Genomic DNA, 22169 nt, shown 5'->3' with positions numbered 1-22169 from the left:
AACCAACCAAACCAAAATAAGGCTCAGGTTAAATACTTACACTTTATACCTTTTTGAGTGTTCAAGGAACTTTTGTAACATTTAAAATATGAATCTAAAAATGACGGGCATACTACTGATCCTATTAAGGGCTTCACAGTTTCACACTTATCAAGAAGATTCTGTCCTCAATCACTTCTTCTTATCTTTTCCTGTTAATCTCTCTCCTCCCCTACTATCACTCCTCCATCGAGAAAATCATTACCACTAATTAGTCTCCTCTCTGTCTAAACAAACACATAGCAGAGATACGTATGGGAGTTTTCCCAGTTCAGTACCAAACTGTATCTCCAGACCCCCTGTTCTATTAAAGTAGTTCAGCTTTACAGAGTTCACTCTATTGGTGAAGCATCTCTGTCTCTTCTAAGGGACTAAAACAAAGGACTTTAAAACTTGACAGTCTTATATAATTGGATGGATTTAATTTTGGTACCTTTTTATAGATGTCTGTGGTTGTTTCTGGTGTTGTCTGTATGTACTTGTGTGTGATTGGCAGCGTTTTGTTGTCCGTTTTATCTCTGTTCTAGTTTCTTATGCTGTGCTCACTTATAAAAGATACCTTGATCTTAGTGAGATTCCCTGTTTAAATAAAAGGTTATAATAATAATATCTTGGTTCCAATTCTTTAAGAAATTGAAGGACTCCTTCTCAAAAATGTTTATGTAATACATTTATGTTAGGAAATGAACACTGGCTGATCAGATTTTTTTACTTTTAGAATACCAATATCAGTTATTAGCCTCAAAGGTTAAAGTCAAGTTTTGAAAGATATATAGGTTTTAATATGCTAAGTTACATGTAACTTCTACAAACATTACGTTCACCTGCTGTACATTATCCTCCACCGGTCTCCATAGAGATCATATGAGCAAACATCAGAGCACTTAGCTTAAGTCCACAAGCTGACGGTACATTTATGATGGGTTTGCAAAGGCTGGAGACCTGCAGTCATATACAGACTGTCATTTACACTGAGGATGAGATAAGACAACCCACCAGTCAATGGGCTATTTCATCATGCAGTTGGCAGTTATAAATATTTTACTCATTTCCTCAAACGAATCAGAAAAATCCATGTAATAATCAATATAATATAATTATAATTATAAATCCAGAAAAGTTTATCAGAAATTAAGGACATTTTAAGAAACGGTGTAGTTCTTCAATCATCATATAATGAGCCATAAGCATAAAATGGACTTTGTCTTCAGTCTCACCTACCTCACATAGCAATCAGAGTCTTTTCTCTTCAGGGAGACATTATACATGAATCATGCCTGTTTCTATAACTGATGGTAATTTACAGTACCTGTCCTGAACCTCACTGTGCACACAGAGATCTTTGCCTTTGGTTAAATACTGCTTCACATAAAGCTCCACACTGTAGCTGGTTTTCATCAGACATGATGTTCTTAATTTAGGTTTGTACCAAACATCAACAGACCTTCTTTCTTTGTGCATCAGGAACAAACAGATGAATGTAGAAGTATGGAACTCCAGGGCTGGATTGTCTTACCAATTTGTTCTGATAACTTTGACAAACAGGCCTTGGAGATGATTCATTTATTTTATCTAGAGCTGCAGCTCAAGATTATTTTCATTAGTGATTAAGCTGTCAATAATTTTTTTTGATCAACTGTTGGTCTATAAAACAATGAAAATTGACGGCCACAGTAACCTAGAGCAGTGACTCTCAACTGGTGGAATGCCAGCGAGTTTGTTAAAGTCGTTTTAGTTAGTCCTGCTTTGCACATTGCTATGCATACCGATAACTTTCTAACCATTCTGAATATAGATAGAAAACAAAATGAGACTGATGAAATTTTTTTTCCTGTTTGTTGTTTCATGTTTGTGTATTTCAGCGGGCAGGAAAACCCACGTCGGGACAGTTAATGATGATGATGTTGACAGCAGGTTGCAATGGAAACTGATCAAAGTGATAAACGTTTCGCTATTTGACTCTCTTCCTTTCTAACAGATAAGACGTTCTCTTTCTCTTTCCTGTCCTCTCTCTGTCTCCCCCATGTGGACCCAATAATGAGACTCTATCATTATGTGTGTTTACAGCTCCACAGCCTGGAGAAAACAACAGATTCAACAAACAGCTTCGTAAGTAAAAGAACTCTTTACATGGGAGGAGGTCGAGTGTGTGTGTGTGTGTGTGTGTTTATTTCATAATTAAGAGCAATCAGGGCAGGTTAGCTCCCCAAACTACATATATGGTAATGAGATCAGGACGATGCGGTCCTGTGTGTGTTCTTTATGCTCAGTAAACCACATATTTAACACATCACGGGTTAAACATCGACTCATTTCATTTTGTTCATCACTCTGTGTATGAAAGGTGTTATTAATCACTCACATTCCTGTCTTACTAGGGTATTTTGATGTAATTATCATATTATATTATTATCATATATTATCTCAGTTAGTTACAATAAGCAAGCAGATTGTTAGACTTGATGGATGATGACATGGAACTAGCTAACCTGTGTCCATGTGGGAGACTTGGGAGGAAACACTACAGCATACATGATGAGGAGAATATACCCTGAAATATATAACTTCATAAAACAAAAAATACTTTTACAGCATAGGGAAAACTAGGATAAGCTTTTTAAACTTCCTGACGGTTTTCTGTTCTTTTACTTGTTTTCATTTTTACATACAGATCTTTTATTGACTAATTATTTCAGTAGCTTTTAATCAGACTTTTTTTCCCCCCCAATTGCTGTCATGATGCTGTCTATACAATTTTTGAAAAAACAGTATACGGTTGTGTCATCAGGTTTTGTTTGATACGTAAATAAATTCTACAATTGATTGATATTGCTGATTATGGTTCAGTTAATACAGATGAGACTCAGTATTACAGCACAAATTTGTGTAATCTGTGTGTGATTACACACTATCTGTGCTATCAGGTGAAGAACAGCTCAATAGCTGTGGTTCAGTGCTGCAATTGGTCTGAAATCATCAAACTCAAGAAAGAGATTATAATGTGATACTTCTTAGAAATATATGCTAATTAAGTAATGACATTCCAAAATATTTACTGAGGTTACAGCTCAACTCCACCTGAGAGAGCTTTATGATATAGGCCTGTTTCAATGATTAGTACAAGAAGAGGCATTAATCAAACTTCTAAAACATTACAAAGAGACCACAGACAAGTGTCCAGATCCACAGAAACACAACAACAGGTCCCACTTACCCTCATGCCAAGGACCAGGAAGCCTATCTCCTCCATCAGTGGGTATTTCCTGATCTGCTGTTCTCGTTTCTCCTGCGAAGCGAATGGATCGTAGCTCCGCTGGCCCAGCTTCACGTCCATGATGCACGGCTTGACGAAGCGTCGAGTCACATCTTCCAGCTTCAGGTACAGGTCTGAATCAGCGGCAAAGACACAACACTGATGATGAGTGGTATGTCGCTATTACTAGCTTGATCATAGGAGACTGATGTTGGCTTTTCATGACAAAATTGTAATTGCCCACAACATATTTCTCTTTCTTGACTGCAGTATTTCAGAAAATTATGATTTTTTTCAACATTAGATGTCTGACCAGAGAAATGTTTACAGTGTGATGTGGGAGGATTTTACTCAACAGCCTATAAAACCTGCAGTGAATTCCTCCTCACTCTGTGTGATACAGGCAAAATATTGGATAATATTTATCCCCGGCACAATTCAGAGTTGTGATAATTGAGTATTTTTCCGCTGGTTTCAACACAGGGCAAATATAGTCCAGACAGTTAGTATTTGGACAGGTATACATCTTTTGATCTTTAGGTTCTCTGCTTCAGTACATTCAATTTGAAATAAAATAATGGATACTACATTAAAGTGCCAACACACAAGTCTTTTTATTCTGTCTTCTCTTTCTTTAATTAGTATCCTCTCTCTTTTTTATCAACAACAAGATGGGAGACTACAGCTTTAATTTCAGTGGGTTTACATCAACATAGGAAGAACTGTGTGGGAGATATAGCCTTTTTAAACATGTAGTGCCTAAAGTTTAGGGCCTCAAACGTAATTTGACACTTGGCTACTAAATGTTTGTTGGGCAGCTGTGTGTCATTTCAATGTTGGTTCAGCACAAAAGAGCTCACACGTGGCTCAGAGTTGACAGTTGACATTTAATTGAGGTGGAGTTGTATATGGTAAATGGTATATGGACTGTACTTGTATAGCGCCCTTCTAGTAGACCACTCAAAGTGCTTTTACACTACGAATTACATTCACACACATTCATACGCTGAATGGCTACAGGGGCTAGCATGCAAGGTCCCAACCTGCCCATCAGAGGAAATCTAATCATTCACACACATTCACACTGATGGCACAGCCATCAGCAGCAATTCAGTATTAAGTAATTAAGTATCTTGCACAAGGACACATTGACATGTGGACTAGAGGAGTCGGGAATCAAACCGCCGATTAGTGGACGACCCGCTCTACCTCCTGAGCCACAGCCACCCCTTTTTGACAGTTGTCTGTCAAAATGAGGTGTAAAGAGGTGACCATGCAAGTGAAGAAGATAATAATGAGACTGGAAAAAAGCAAAAACCTATCAGAGATATCAAAGGTAGTTGGTTTGCCAAAACCAACATTTGGGTTCTAAAAAAGCAGGTGTGCACAGGAAAACTAGAAAAAATGTAGATTGAGAAGCACAGGCCTTGTGGATGAGCAGAAAATAATTTGCACGGTGAAGAAAAACCCCTTAATGACTGCAAAGCAAGTCAAGATTGCTCTCCAGGATGTTGGCGGACATGTTTCCTTGTCAACGATCAAGAGAACATTTGATGACCAGACAAACCCCCAGTGAGCCTCAAAGACAGAAAAAGAAAGTGGTAGAACTCTGGAACAAAGTTCTATGGACTGATGGAATAAAAATAAACCTCTATCAAAATGAAAGAGGAGAGAGGAAAGTGTGGAGAAAAAAAGGAACCACTCATGACCCAAAGCATAGCACCTCATCTGTCAAACATGGTGTTGCTTATGTTACAGCTTAGGCATGTATGGCTGCCAATGGAACTGGCACACTGGCATTTATGATGATTTCAATGCTGACATCTGAAGCCCTAAACTTTTGGCACTATATGTTAAAAGGGCTATATCTCCCTTTTGTTTCCATTAAATGTATGCTGAATTAGCTAGTAGCAGTTCATGTTTGCATTGTACCCATGGATGTAGAGACAACTATCACTGGATAAAACCCAAACTTAAAAACCTGATGATTCTCAGGCAAGTTTTGATATCTTTTTTCTAAGATTTCTAAGCAGATTTATGGATATTTATTCACAATACACATCAGCGTTGATGATGTCACAGGGGAGTTACACTGCATCTAAAAACATGTATCATGTCTGTGTGTGTTTAGATTTGACTGAGTTATGACTCAAGGGAGTGTGATTTTTAACGTAAATCGCGCCTCACAGTTTGAAAACCTCTGATTTAGGAGAAATAACAATACATCATGGTGTCTGGCTTTTACAGATGAATGTATGTCCCCGTCTTGCCTTATAGTGTATCTACGGGGCTGTAAATCATTTTTCCTGGAGAGCTGCAGGGGCTGGACCTATCCCGCATACATAGAGCTAATACACCACAACTAACCTACCTGTCTTTGAACACGTCAGTTTGGAAATACTTCTAACTCCAACATACTCTTTTTATTCTCTCTTCTCTACAGCTGGGAGGACTATAGCCGTTACATATGCACACATTTATTGTACACACAGTCCAGTCTCTCACCGTTGGGACTGTCAGGAGAGGACCAGGTGCCGAAATATTTGGGCAGATGGTTCTGGAGCTCGAGAAGACATGGATCACAGCAGTCCTCTGCATATACCTAGGACACACATACACACACAGTCATCATCATCAAACTGTACTGTATATACAGGTGGATACTGTAGATATATATACATGTTTTTTATTATTAAACAATTGTTTTATTAATTCTTCAGTCTGCTGATTAGTTTTTGGATTATACAATTAATTGTTTAGTCTATTAAATGTAAGTAAATACAGAACATTTCCATCACAACTTCCAAGAGCCCAAGGTGATGTATTAAGTATTGTTTGGTCAGACCAACAGTCCAAAAGATATTACAGTTGCAAGGATTATCTATTTGAAGCACTCAACATATGAACAGATGGGTGTTTGTTGGATGATTGTTGAAGGCATCAATAAATTCCTATAATTTCAGCACTAACACAGGATCTATTAAGTATGATTTAATTTTTTATCTTTATGAGCTGATAAGAACACAATTCTAAAAACACTGAGCAATCATAATTTAAATATTCAGCATAAAATAAAGTATTACAGGCAGCTTCATTTGTTAAATATGTCCTCTTATTCTGAACTATGTATATAGCATAAAATAAATACATTGCTTGTGTAGGACTTTTGTCCCTGTGTGGGGTGCCAGGTCAGTGTGTGATGTGTGTTGGGATTAAGTTTTATTGGTTTGGTCAAGAGACAGGACATGATGCCATGACTCACTCCTGTTTGTTTGAGAGTTGCTGAGGCTGACAGCGTTGCTAAGCTGTAAAGCAAACACTGAAGCTCTAAAGCAGCAGACACACATGTTGCTCTGTGTGCCTGCGTAGAACCACACGGCATGTCTGATATCTATACTGATTATTAAGAATTTCTCCATCCATTCGTCTTTGACACATGATTATCCTGAGGACGACACCACATCCCAGAGCCTATCCCACGTTTCTTTTTTTAAAGATGTGTTTTTACTTTCTGCCAGAATGACCTGTCATTTATATGAGTTCATATTAAGTTATAATCTACAAGTCAAAAATCAGCAGATAAATATCAGTCTATGTTTGGTATGTACTGTATGTGGTCGTGCTGAGGTTCTGTAAAGGCATGTGAGTGTCGGAATGTGCCTTATACTTTATGTTGAGTGTGCTGTTAAACAAGTCACTTACACACTTCAATTCAATTCAATTTTATTTATAGAGCGCCAAATCACAACAGAAGTTATCTCAGGGCACTTTTCACATTGAGTCTAGACTGTACTCTTTATTTTATTTCTGTTCCCAGAGTCAAAACTAAACATGGAGAAGCAGTGTTCAATTTTTATGCTCCACATATCTGGAACAAAGTCCCTGAAAACTGCAGGTCTGCTGCAACTCTCACTTCATTTCTGTTTCCCACTGCTTTTAAACCAAATTTGGGGGTTAATATCTTACAATGCACTGTAACTTTTACTCTCCTGTTTTATCTGTCTTCTTCTATTTTCTTTGCATTTCCAATTGAACACTTTGTAATTGTATTTAATTGTCTTTTATATTGTCTCGTGTTGCTTTTATATTCTGTCTTGATGCATTTTATGCTCTATGTAAAGCACTTTGAACTGCCTTGTTGTTGAAATTCATTATTATTCATTTTTCTTTCTTTTGTCTCTCTTTTCTCCTTCATGGTAAAATATATAAATACTGTAAGAATGCTAGAAGTAAATCTATGTTGTGTATGTGTAAGATTATACAGCTTCAGGTTCTCATGTGTGTGTATTACCATGCTGTAAAACTGCATCTCTCGTGGACCTCTTGGTGGAGGCTGAAGCTGCTTCAGGACTGTTCCATCTGGATGCTGCAAAATACCTGCAAACAAACACAAAGATGACGATCAAAACAAGGATTCTGGTGCTTAAAATAATAAAAGAACACTACAATAACAGCTGACAAAAGGACAGTCACAGTCATTTCGCTTCATTTTTGGAAATTTAGTGGTTTCACAGTAACTGTATGTGTACCTTTGTACATTTGTGCTTATGAAAGGATGATCTTCAAATTTGTCCAGTCTTTTATTGCTTAAAACTGAATGACGTATGAGTGAGTTAACCTTTAATGTAGATAGGACAATGATATATTGTAGATCTCCATGAGCAGTCAATGAGAAATTCAACTCTGCGGTCATTACCCAACAGCCAGGCTAAATTTACACTGCTGGACAAACATCAGCCTTTGTTTGCAAATCCAATCTGATTTATGAACATGTAAATCAGGGCCTGTATTTCACGTATCTCAGAGTAGGACATTACTCCTGACTGGGACTAGTAGTAGAACCATTTCAACATTCTTACTTTAGGAGCAGTACGTTCGACAGTGATGACTTGAGTCTGTCACAACCAACAATTTTAGCAGAATAAATCCAAATTTATTCAGGCTTCCAGCGCAAAATAATACACAATTAATTTAGTTCTACATCAGATGAAAAAAGCTGCACATATTTATCATAGGCATTGTAAAAAGGTGTGATTGGACAGGACAATAGTCTCATTTCACACAGACAAGTCAAAATTTTCCACTGAATTAGGAGTGTTTTTGCTATAGGTAAAGCATGATTCCTAGAGAGGGATTCTGATTTGCCTCATAAAGTCCTTATATCACATATCTGCTGATGTGACTTTAATGTAAATGCAATGCAATTATTTCTTTGTGCAGGCCACACCACATGTTATTATTCTTAATGGAGACTCAGCCATTACCCAAATACTGTCCATTATTTGAGAATTTACAGTAATTTATGGTCAATAACTCATTCATTTTTCATTGTTTTGTGTTTTATTGAATGCGTTTTGGCATGAGTTTAAATTTTTGATATTTTCAGGAAGATCACCTAAAGTTAGCCATATCTTTTCCTTTACTTGTAAGGCTTCTTTGAGTGTAAAAAGAAAGATGCTGCGAGGAAAAGATGAGTCTTCTGTTACATCATCACACGCTGATTACAGATAGACTGAATGAACCTGCAGTGGAAAGGATTAGTCTGCTCTTCGGCTGATCTCTACATTCTTCTAAGAACACACAGACGTACAAACACACACATGAAAATGCCTAACAATATACAAAACCTCCACACACACACACACACACACACACACACACACACACACACGTAAAAATAACCAGCCCGCAAAGGAAGGAAGGGAGGGGTGGGGTGGTGATGTGAGCCTGGGGGTAGACATCTGGCCTGTGTCTATACGGTCATCAGTCGCAATCCTGAGACCGATGAAGAGGCAGTGCCATCCCTTTACTGTACAGCTACTGATGCAATGCTTCTAAATGAGTGGTGGTTGAGGTGAATTTCCCTCCTTCACTGTGAAGCACTTTGGGTATCAAGATAAAGTGCTATATAAGTATAAGTATATAATGCATTATTATTATTATTATTATTAAAGACAGTGGAAGATCAAACCTGTGTGTGTCACTATAATTCTACAGGAGCATAAGCGCTACACTATCCACCATCAATCCAATCCAATGAGGCCTTGCTCTCCTGATGGTTTTATTTTTTTTTAGCATGTTTCCATCTTTCAGACCAGGAGAAACATTTTTGACTTCCTTCATTTTCACACAAAAGTCAAATTTAACACTGAGCTGGTAAAATATAATAGAAGAAGGAAAAAAAACATAGAGATCCACTTTAAAATACAAGGATGTCACTCTTTAAATGACAGGAGGAGCAGCGAAAAAGTAAAAGTATTATTATTATTGTTATTGATGCATTAACATAAGCATGTTCTTGCAGGTTGAGGTGGAGCTAATTTACAACTACTACTGAACTACTAATTTGAAACATACAGGCTATTTGGATATATTCAGATCTTTTATTGCACTTGTTTTGATGTACAAATACAATTAAAGATGTTGTTGTTTTTATGTTTGGTCTGACATTTTGTCATGTTTTATACTCTGGTCCTGAAGAAAATATATTTCATTTTAACTGTTTTTTTTTTTTTTATTATGATGATAGTAAAATAAACTTCAACTTGGCAAGTTGAGTAGTGGTAGTGGCAAGTCAAGTACTAATACCTCAAAACTGTACTTGAAAATGTACTAAAATCATTTTCACCACTGCAGAAGTATACTGTATACTCATGTTCACTCCACTAACTCATTTTCTGTTTCATTTACTGACAAAAGGTGCCAAACAATATTGAAGGAATTTCTGACTGACCCTGTTGCTTTGTAGTTACGTGAGTCAGTGAGCTTTCCTAATCTTTCAGCAGCAGTTGAGCAGAGCTGTTTAGCTAAAAGGAAAAAATTGTCTTCACCTGAAATACCAGCAGAGTCTGCTCAATGGAAAACACATGTTTTCAGTACAGTACAACATATGAATAGTATCACTGTGGAGCAGGTTGTTGTAGATGTAGTTCACAGGGAAGTAGATTTGTGTGATGTGAATGGCTTTCAGAGGAAAAAAAAATAGACTCAGCGCTCACTTTGAGAGCTGGCCATATTTACTCCAACCAAAGCACGCAGATGAGAAGAAATCACAAATGAAGGCTGAGGCACAAAGGCAACAGCACAGTCCTGAAAGACAACATACCTCAGGAAACCAGTGCTCATTGCTCTCCTATGCTATGCTAAGCTATGTGAGGAATTGCAATATATGTGACCCACCAGCAATAAAGACTTTCATCTGCTTATATGTTTTCCTTGACCCACTGTGATCTCACATTACAATGGTAGCTGAGAGAAAGAGTTACATTTGTGTTGGATAGTTTGCCCCAGTCTAAATATATCCAAATATAAAACTGAATTTGACGTCAACACTATTCTATCAAAATGAATCATGTTTATTTGGAAAGCTGCATGAGGCTCAGCCCTGATCATTTTGCTTTCCTTGTTTCCCCAAATCTCTACAACGAAAGTTTATTCTGGTTTTATGGCCTTATTTGTGTTGTTTTTGAATGCTGGTTGTGTGGTTGGATGTTTCTTGTTCTCAGGTCTCAATCTCAATGAGAGACTACCTGATGAAATCAAGTTAAATAAATAAATAAGAGTTAGCATGACCTATAGAGCTGCATTTATGGTAAATACAGCAATGACTGTAATTTCCCTTCAAGGATGAGTTAGCCTATGAGTAAACATAAACTCAACCGATTAGACAATATTAAGTCATTCAACTTCCTGCTCATTCCAGCCAGTCAGTGGGCAAGAGAGATCATCAGCTGACCGGCTTGTCAATTAACCATGCTGTGGGTGTCACTTGTGACAAACCATACACACAGTCAGCTGACCTGATGAGACTCTAGTCCTGATTGATGACATGAAAGAGACAGAATGAAAACTTGGTATTTTATATGTACATAACTATATCTAATAAGTGATGGGAGTGTCTGTGTTTATCCTACATATCTAGATATATAATATAAGGAACTTTTATGATGGCACAGTTAAGTTAAATTGAATTGTAAATAGAAAAAAATGATTTAACAGATTTTATTACCAGCACTGGTCACCAGTAAAAGGATAATTATAGTTTGGGTTGGGTTTTATCTTTGTATCTTTTCTACTGCTTCTGACAACACTGTACTAGAGTGTAACTGATGAATCAGCAGGCTGATACAACGCTGTAAAAACGTCCTGCTCAAAATATGTCTTCATTATTATTCTTTAAGAACCAAATTAAAAGGGATCCTTATCAATTGTTATGTGTTTATTAAAATCAAACGTTATTAGTACTGGTTTTCCAGCCCATATCATTCAAACCACAGCCAACAATCCTTTGCAGGTTCTTTTAGAATCTAATGCAGAACTGACTGGCAATTATTTTGAAAATTGTAGCTTCCAGGTAGACCTCTTGGAGTCATGCCCCGCCTTCAACATGAAGAATCAACGTGAAGCAGCGGACAGGTTAGGTCTGCACAAAGCCGGACTTTCACCTTTGCCTTTCTGTCTTGCATCAGACACTATAACTACATTATGATCCAAGCTCACGCAGACCAGTGCAGAACAGTGCTCCTATGGAAACAGTTTTCAAGTCAGTGTTGACTGAGTTTCATAACCACTGGGCCCTTTCTAACTTATTAAACCCAAGGTGATAGTTTTATCTTAAAACATTTGTTATCTAAAAGGGCCCACAATTAAAAATGATCAAATAGCTTTTCAAGTTGAGTATAAACACACACACACACACTGATGCACATGTAATATTTAAAATATATCTGAGGGGTCTGTAATAGGTAGCTTGGTGTCTGTGGGTTTTCTGGTATCATGAAGTTGGCTCACTATTAACTGGGGTAGATCACCATGGTAACCTATGCTGTGGCTAACCAGCACCAGAGCAGGTTCAAATCAGAACACCCGATCAAAACATGTTAACTATTGACCAATCAGATCAGTGCAAATAATAAGTATAGCCACTGTAACCTTTTATTAGAAGAAGTCAGCACACACTATTAATTATCTCAGCAATTAAATCTAACACTTGAGCTTCAGCTAGGGGCCAGGGGCCCATCTCACACAAGCAATTTGCAAGAACTGCTTCCACACTGATCACCAACGGTGCATCTCTTTTCACAAATGACTGTCAAAAAGTATCTAACATTTGCAAGTCCTACAGTCCTCTTGCAAGCTCATGCATGAGTTAGTAAGTATGGTGTTAAATGTGATTCATTTGATTAGTTTTGATTACTTAAATGATTACAAGAACACACATGACAGTGTGCACACACCTGCAGGGGAGATGGTGTATGGATTTCCACAGGGAGCATGCTAGAACCTAAAGTATTCCACTCATGGTGCATGTGATCGGCTTGTAGTTAAGAACCCTGCCTCTTTCATGTGAACAGGCTCAGAGCTGGAAAATCAAGTTAGCTGAGTTAATCAATAACCAGCTTTGTGATGTTAGTTATCCAGGATCACCAGTGTTAGGCTGTGTGAAGCCAGGTAACCTAAAGAGAGCCAGACTAACCTGGACTCACTTCATGATACACCTCCATACGTGTCCTTCACGTCCAACAGCTAACACCCAAAAAGTGGGCTAACCTTCACAAAGTACAGTAGAGCAGAGTGTAATCACTGCACTAATAGAATTTAATGCATAGAGTCCATCTAACATGACCAAACAGTATCAGTCAATGTGTCTAACTCCAGTAAAAATAAGTTAAAACATATTGTACATGACAACATAATTTTTGATCTGACCTTTCACTAAGAAATATCACAAAATGCCTCGTTTTAAGAAAATAAAGTAGATGTTTTTGTCAGTCTAGATCATGAAATAATGGTGGTTTTTCTTTCTTTTCAGACTCAATAAGACAAGAACAAATTTTACCCAACCATGTTTGTAGGAAGTAAAAGTAGCACTTAAGCACTACTCTGGAGAACGCCATGCTGTGCCTAAACTGTGACCATGACCACAGCTTGCAGCGGCCCACACGTGTACCTGCTTATTAGCACTGACCAAGACAGAGGGCACAATGTGGCAAAGCAACATCTTAAGCACATAATGAATGGAGATTATAGCTGCATTTCTTTCATTCCCGACAGGATTCCTGACAGTGTAAATGCCTTTACACTCTTATTTCATAACGTGTGGCAACTTGTGATGATAACTGAAACTAAAATGTATGCATACTGTTGTCTTATATTAGAAAAACGGCTCTCAGTCACTTATAAAAGCAATATTTAGGTCAGGTAGACCTTTAACTACTTTTCTCCTCTCTAATATCCTCTCTACTTTAGGGGCAGAAACAGACTTACATTACTTTTAACTTTTTATGTGTATCACATATTCAGAATAGATTTTTTTACCATGAGTCACAAAAAGCCAAATACTCTTGAACATGTTGAAAATGCCACATGTATTTAAAAAGACATATAAGACCATTTTCACACCTATCTATTTATATGACCACTTTCACACCATTTTCACACCTTAGATTACTTTTATATTTGGATGTTATTTCAGTTTCTACAGCCTCTTATCTAATCTAGATGTGTGATTAGATTGTGTGTATTTTAACTCTGTAAATACCTAATTTCTCCACAGGTAGAGCAGGGCAATAAAATGATCTCGATATGGGATAACAGTGAAAGTAATGTTGATTGCAATGATAAAGGACATTTTTAACTTGATATGGATAGATCTAACAGCCTATCACACAGCAGAAACAAACACGACAGCAGCCAGTCAGTCTGCAGTTTTTGGCTTGCACATCAAAGTACACGCCCATTTCCTACCGCAAAGTAAATGAAGAGGATGTCCTCTGGAAAAGAATAAAAACGTTTTAACGAGGCAAGCTAATTTGTATTGTTATTGTAGGTTATACAGATAAAGCATGTTTGCAAAGTTAAATGTTTACTACTCTAAAGTTCAACTAATGAACCCTCTGGTTTTATTATCAGGATACTCTTCAAACTGGCAGCATTATCAAATTATATATTGTGATAAATATCGATAATGATCAATATGGAAAAAATGATCGTGATCATATTTTTTGCCATATTGCCCAGCCCTATCCACAGTTATCAGAGTTTCATCTTGTATTGTGTACTCCGCTCATGATTCTAATGATAATGCTTGTATTTTTGAACTGCCTCTTTTACATGAGTGTGCTCAGAGCTGGACTGGAAAAACCCAGAGTTAACAGAACCAGTTGATAACCAGCTTCATGATACTGGATCACTGACGTTAGGCTCAGTGAAGCCAGGCAGCTCAAAGAGAGCAAGACTGTGTGGAACTGCTCTGGAGGCCTGTGTAAACCAGACTGTAAAAAAAATAATGGACGTATCCACGGTGATGTCACCCACTGGTTTGAAGCCTTGAGTTTGGCATTTTGGCCGTTGCCATTTTTGGAGCCAGAAATTAACCATATTTGGACAAGAGGGTGGAGCTGCTAGCGTTAGCTGCTAGCTTAGTTAGCACAGTGCATTTACAGCCTATGGTTAACTGTGATAATGCTAATGTTAATTATGGCTAGCAAAAACAGGCTTAAGACAAAATATACTTAGCAGAAAAACTAAACATCTGAGTCCTTAGAGGGTGTTTTAGTACAACCAAACACTGAACAAGACTTTTTTAACCTAGTAAAATTTTACAATTAACTTTCATCAACTGAAAACACACTAAACTAGTGACAGCTACGTCTATACTCCTTATCAAGGGTTATGATATGTAACGAACGTAGCCAACATTGTCGCCGTGGCAGCGACTTGTCAATCACAAGGTAGCCACACACTAAAGCATACGCTGCTTTATCGTCTATTTTACTCTAAATGGGACCATAATTTATAAAATGAACATCATGCTGTATTGAAGAAGACTTAAAACTAGCGATTGACCATAAACTTATTGGGAAAATGTTTACTGAAGTAATAAATCAAGTGAGAAGTAGGGTCATTTTCTCATAGACTTCTATACAATCACGCTTCTTTTGGCAACCAGTGGAGTTGCCCCCTGCTGGCAGTTAGAGAGAATGCAGGTTTAAGGCACTTCGCATTGGCTTCACTTTTCAGAGCTGGAGCTTCCTGCTTCGCTCAAACAGAGCAGGGGGAGGAGAAGAGAGAAGGATCATTTTCAGGCAGCAGCAATACAAGCTGAACAGGATTCCAGAGCATGTTCACACTCTTTGTGGAGATTAAAAGTTACTGCTGGCTGAGTCTCAATACTGTGTCAATACTACTTTTTCCTGCCTGTTAGCTTCAACTGATGCAACCTGTGTTAATGATTAGTCATTACCAAGCCCAGAGAGAAACTAAGATAAGATCATTCAACATTACTGTCAGAAATACTGTAACAATGCTTCACTGAATGCTTCTTTCTACTTTCATTTGGGAGGAGACATTCAGACAAAAACATCATCACAGAAATATTCATGGATTATAGAGATACCTTGCCAGTATTGCACACATTCAGATTATTGATGTGGTTTATGATTTTGATTCTTTATCAATTCCTTTAACAAAAACTTTCTGACAAATCATTGTACTGGAAATGACATTTTATTGCTTAATTTCTGTTAAGCAAAATGGTAAATGGTAAAAATGGTAAATGGACTGCATTTATATAGTGCCCTTCTAGTCTTCCGACCACTTTAGGCTACATATCAACATTCACGCATTCACACACACATTCATACACTGATGGCAGAGGTTGCCATGGCATCATCAGGACATTCACACACACACTCAAAGGCACAGCCTTCGGGAGCAATTTGAGGTTCAGTATGTTGCCCAAGGACACTTTGACATGCAGTCTGGAGGAGATGGGGATCAAACCACTGATCTTCCATTTAGTGGATGACCCACCCTACCTCCTGAGCCACAGCCGACTACAGTAAACTGCTTTATTTAGGGGATATTACAGCGTATGCAGGGGTCCACAGACATTTCAAGCTGTGATCTGTCATTTTACTTGTTGCTTTGAAAAAAGTGTATGCCAAATGAAAGTCATGTAAAGCTAACAATTGGAGGCCAGTACTGTATACGTGACAGGAAATCAGAAAGGAATAAAGGTTAGAGACAGGTTAGAAGGGTGTCATCTTAATTTGAGGATCCTCAGCTGGCCACCAAATTAGAGAAGTGAGAAAATGTCATGACGTTATCTGTGGAATATGTCTGTAAGCAACAAGAGAAAGCTGAAACGCCCATTTGTAAGATATATAAACCAACTGTGAATGCTCTATGATGGGCCTTTTTCTATGTAACCCCACTTGTGTGTTGCACTGTGAAATGCTCCTTCTTGTACAAGAAAATAAATTCAACTTAAACTTTGATACTTCAGATCCAGTCTCCATTATTAAAGGTCATTAAGAAGAAATTCGTTTAACACCCACATTTGAGAAGCTGAAGCCTGAGCATGTTTGCCAATTTTACATTAAAGTTCTGTCTATCAACTAATTCATTAGTGGCAGGCATGAGAAGAAGAACTGAGAGTGGTGCAGTCCAACAATTCTGAGTAACTAGACAATTAGAATCAAGTTCAAGTGACTCTTGATTCCCATCTTTACTCTAGAGATGCACCGATCCAATACACAGGATTGGTATCGATGCAGGTCTCAACCATGACATGACTGAACCACATTATATATAGTTTCTTTGTCAGTGTCATTACTAAATTCTGTGTTTCTGCTATCAGTTGCATTCATGATCAGTACTCTGTATCAGCAGATACCCCAAGTTGAGGTACTTCAGGTGCTCTATTATAAAAATGGCTCAACCTATCATCTGTTGTTTTAAATCAGCCCTGAAAAGGCGGGGCCAATGCTGACGTGGAGTGGACCATTTGGGAGTTCTCCACATCATGAAATTTATATAGCCTAAATGGTACGCCCACCTCTCCCAGCTAACAGCTGCTAACAGCAGAACTTACCTGCTGGAGAGACTCTGTCTGTGACTGTCTGTGGAAGGAAGAGCTGCTGGCAGCCACAAAAAACAGAAATCCTCTTCACCTTTCACAGCTCTTTAACTCTCCGGCTGTCTTTTCCTGCAGTTATCAGTTGTCTTCAACTGTGTCAGTGATAAAACCAAACAGCCAATCTGATCAAACAGCCACTGTCTATTCTATCCCTACCTCCAAAGTCTCAAAAGTCAGCCTGATGAGCGAGCGTTGAGAAGTTGCAGGCGCATGGGGAGGGTTGAGCTTGTGCTCGTCACAGCCCTGTGCTCATGGGACCACAGTTGTGCACACAGAGCAGAAATGTTCTCTTGTGAGGATGCTTTTCCGCTCGCAGATACTGTTCTGTGGGCTTGTATCACGTGCACCGTTACTGAACTTATCCACTGATGAGCAGCAGCGGACCACAGCTCTGCAGCTCTGCTCCACAGCGAACAGTCACAGACGGAGAGATTTCCTCCAGCAGGTCAGTGCTGCTGTTAGCTGCTGAAACCAAAACTGTCTTCATCTATCCATTAAAGGAAGGAATCTCTATCTGTATGTCTGTGTGTCCTTCGCATCTCTTAAACCGTTCATCACATCGACTCCAAACTTGGAAGGTGCATCGCTGGGGAGAAAACGGAGTGCTGTGTTGAATTTGGGACAATTTGGACATGTGGCATGATAAATATATAAGCTAGTGATTGACAGAAATACGTTATTTTCTGATTGTTTCACAGTGGTCATGTTCTAAAGCACAAATAAACAACCATCAAACACTCAACAGGTGGTTTACTGTGGAGACACATGCTCTTTTGGTGTAATTTCAAACATGCGACATGTTTAATATTAATAAGCTATGGATAAGCGAACAGCAAGCCACTCAGTCCATGTCAGAGTGCAGCGATACAAACACCGTCACATCACAGTGGGGCGGGGCTTCTAGGCTCAGACTCAACTCCACAATTGGCAGGTGTACTGCCGAGGGCCAAAGGAAGCGCGGTGTCGAGTGTGAAGTTATTTGGACACGAGACACATTTAATAAACTTTGAATAAACAAGTGAACAGCAAGCTGCTCGTCTCTGTGTCTGAGTGCAGCGGGGACTTTGGTACAAACACCTTCACAGCACAGCAGGGCGGGGCTTCTGGGCTGTGATGAATCCCCCTCAATTAAACTGCCTGAGAGAGAAGAACGAGCGCACACAGGAGGAAAAAACAGAGACGCAGGCAGTAAAAAAAAGCCAATAGAAGCACAGACAAATTTAATTGGCAGCAGAATCAACCAGTGGAAGACCATGAACTGCTTATACAGTTCAACCTCATTTTAGTCTTAGTGGTGAAGTTTCTGTCTAGATTTAAACTATTTAATGTATCAAATCCTTATTTTAATTGATTGATATATATATATATATATATATATATATATATATATATATATATATATGTATTTCTCAAGAAATAATAAGAAATCTGCCCACTCAGATCAGGCATGTTTTGAACGGTTACTGAACTAGTGTGAAAATTATCCAAGTTAAACACAGACAGGTTGATTTAAAAATGACTTCTGGCTTGATTAAATGTTGTCACACTAGTTGTCTTCCTCTCATCATTATTATTATTATTATTATTATTATTATTATTATTATTATTATTATTATTATTATTATTATTATCATCATTTTTATCTGGCCAGGGGATGTCACTGAGCAAGAGAAGTGGGTTACACTTCAGCTGATTTTCACTTTCTGATGTGTCGGGGAAAATCCCCAAACTCATGTGCTGACGCGGTTATGCTACAGTGGTTACCATATGATCTTACATGAATATATACAGTAGCAGTAGTGCTAAATCAGATCACTTCTTTAACAGTTCATGATCAGTACATGGATTAACTGGTAGTGCATCTTTTGAATTCATGCTAGAACATAGAACTATCACACACAATCCTGTGGTCTACTTTGTTTTCACACCACAAACGAACCGCACCAGAGTTTGGTTGGAAGCCACCTGAGACCCAGCAGAGTTCAGTTTTCACACACAGCTGGATTTTTGTTTGAACCACACTGAACAAGACATGATCACCAACCGTGGAGCCGGAAAATGCAGCATGACAATGGATACTACCATCATATTTGTTAATAAGTTTTTAATAACTAAGTTATATAATGGTTGTATACACCAAGCATGTGTGGACCTGAACTCTGGAGTTTGATTCCCTTTGTCCACCATGCTGAAGACAGACATATTCTGACTCCCTCCCACTCCAAAAGCCACAGCCTGACCTCATGGATGGCAAATACCAAAATTCAGACAAATAAACAAGCTACTTCTTAGTTCACATAATCTTGATTTAAAGTGCTGGTAGGCCTGTAATTAAACACAGTAAATACAGATGAACCAAATGCAAAGAAAGTAAATTTAGCTCACACAATAGAAAACAATGCATACACTACAGAGGAGGCTAAAAGGTTGCTAAAAAAAGAGAAGACCTCGGCCAAAACATTTCTGTGGAGGGACAGTTTTGTCCTGACTGACTGCAGGGAAGTCATCAAGGCAGCTGACTGACCAGCAATGACTCATCCATCTGAGACTGCACTGTAACTTTATCATGCACAATCAATTCAACTCAAAATCTCACCTGATAACAGAGAATGGAGGCTTTGATAACATCAGGTGTACAGTGCGCACGAGCGTGAGCGTGCGTGAGAGAAGACTGGAGAAAGAGCATGGAGCAGGGATTCAACAGCCACTGATCCACAGATGAGCACAAATTAGAGCTGTAGATGTAGTGCACGGACTAATACGGGAAGAGGTAGGCTAGTTGGTGTACATTAAGTAGTGACATTGTTATCGTTACTGAGAGTGACAGAGTAAGATAACCTAGCCCATATTCACAGCTGCATGAAACCTACATCATATGCATGCTCCCTCATTTATGAAAAAAAAAAATCATCATACTGAATTTTCATTTTTAAAAAATCTCCAAAAGTGTTCTTGCTGACAGCAAACATATCTGGTAGAGCACAAACACTTTCTAAATTGATAAGTTGTCACCCACAGTTTGGTTCAAGATGTATCATACAGTAGAGCTTACTGATAATTCATTTTTAGGTTCCCACAACCTCTTTCCAATTACACACCATGGGTGGACGGAACAAAAAGTATGCTAAAGGTTGTGTGTTTATATAGATAAGAAACTGAATGGTGGGTTCAGTCATCTGTAGGCGTGATAAGCAAACGCACATTCAGTTGCCAGATTCAAAGGAAGTCATGTTTTGCGACAGGAGGTCTGATAGAAGCTTCTGTCACAAAAGTATTGTCCAGTTTACTTACCCACTTTATCCACTCCATACTTGTGACCCGCCACCTGATGTGACAGCGGGACGCAGCCGTTCAGGTGAGCCTGGACCTGTGGCCCCTGAGGTCGCTGGTCGCTCTTCTCTTTGGCGGGGGGGCCGCCGGAGAGCCGCGAGGTCAGGCTGACCCCAACAGCGGCAGAGCTGGGGGTCAGTTCCAGTCTGCCGAGAGCTAGAGAGGACTCCATCATCACTTGATGCTGAGTTGTTGACATTTTTTTTAAATTAAAAGGGGGCAAAAAACGCACAAAGTCTTTGTCCAAGAAAAATATAAAATAATAAAGTAAATGATGTGACTGTATCGATTCACATACTGTTATTACGTAAGCAGAGAATGCAGCCCCGCAGACAAATTCAACAAACTGTTTGGGCGTGAGGTTGAGAAGCCTTCATGGAAATGGTTCAACCCAGATGAAAGCAGCACAGCAGCCTCGCTAGTGTTCGCTGTTTTCCACCAACGACAACCAGCACATTGACGGACAACCACGCTGTCGTGTCGCCCGCTGTGTCCGGCGGTGAAGCAGAGCTCCCGAACAAGCGCTAATTCAATGATTTTCATATCTTGAACAGCAGCATAAATACATCCTGGCCACATCCCACTTCCTACCAGTGTCAAAACCAGCAGAGCCAAGCCCTATTTCCGTTCACATATTCCAAAATAAAACCAACTGAGCCGTATAGATAATGCAGCGTTCCACGGTAATGCTAAAGACTGAGAATGCTGTTGCTGGTAATAACTCAGCTGTCGTCTTTTCTTAGAGTTACTAACTAATACGACCCAACACTTGGTTATTTCAAATCAAAACTTATATATTTGGCGTCTTCACTGTGAAGGGAAATCATCCAACCTCCGGTCTTATGTTCGTGCAGTTCAGCTACCTTGACGCAGCTGCACTTCCTCGCTTCAGAGGAGTAAATACTGTTGTCTCTTAGTAATGTTGATGTTACGACACAGTCAGGAGAGATATCCAGTTCTAGTCAGCAAATGCAGAAGCAGGCGGGGCGAACGGAGACAATTAAATACCGAATTTGCATACAGAAGCTATCCAGTCCAGGTTTTGATTGCTAACTTATCGATACTGTCTCTTTAGTTGCTAAACAAGCCCTTCTTCCTCGCGTCACAATATCGCAAAGCACCGGGACATCACACACGCCGTACAACCGGGACCTATCCACTGACGATGAGCACAAAACCGACATATTGTTGCCTTTAAATCCATGATATTAAAAGAGGTCGGTGGAGTCCTCCTCAGCCACAGATATCCAGGTCAGTGTAGGCGGTTACCTCTCTACGTAACGAACAGCGCACAAAGCCTCCTACACGTTTGCGACACTTCCCATTACTGTCGCAAAACATACCTTTTCAAACACTTTTCAGCACTCTTGTATTGGTTTGGGATTTGGGTTTGCCACTGTTGTAAAGTGCTTATGTCATGACCCAGCGAGCGTATATGTGTGAAATAGAGATTAATAGAGATGCATTGTGTGCCCTCAGTTACCTTGACAGTTCAGTCCAGTATTTCCATTCCATTCATTTGTAATATTTCGTCCTACCTTGTGAGATCAGATACACTTAAATGATCAAATTAAGGGCATCATTACAAGAAACAAAGGAAAAGAAATTAGGAACAATATAATAATT

At 38.8% G+C, this 22169-nt stretch overlaps 1 protein-coding gene across 2 annotated transcripts in view; it reads right to left on the bottom strand.

Annotated features, from left to right (window-relative positions):
- The window catches only part of ipmkb (inositol polyphosphate multikinase b), a 31380-nt gene extending 9517 nt beyond the window's left edge, over positions 1 to 21863 (bottom strand). For both annotated transcript variants that reach the window (XR_010924813.1, XM_067575817.1), the window contains exons 1-4: positions 20505 to 21863; positions 7584 to 7669; positions 5798 to 5894; positions 3254 to 3426 (exon numbers count right to left, since the gene is read on the bottom strand). Coding sequence is in view for 1 of the 2 variants with exons in the window: in XM_067575817.1 (XP_067431918.1) it covers positions 3254 to 3426; positions 5798 to 5894; positions 7584 to 7669; positions 20505 to 20742 (594 nt within the window). In the remaining variant the exon portion in view is untranslated. The remainder of the gene's footprint in view (positions 1 to 3253; positions 3427 to 5797; positions 5895 to 7583; positions 7670 to 20504) is intronic.
- Positions 21864 to 22169: the final 306 nt, after the last annotated feature.

This window comes from Thunnus thynnus, chromosome 20 (assembly GCF_963924715.1).
Source record: "Thunnus thynnus chromosome 20, fThuThy2.1, whole genome shotgun sequence".
NCBI classification, from domain to species: Eukaryota; Metazoa; Chordata; class Actinopteri; order Scombriformes; family Scombridae; genus Thunnus; species Thunnus thynnus.
Note: the sequence above shows the minus strand (reverse complement) of the source record. Positions and strands in the feature narration are given on the sequence as shown.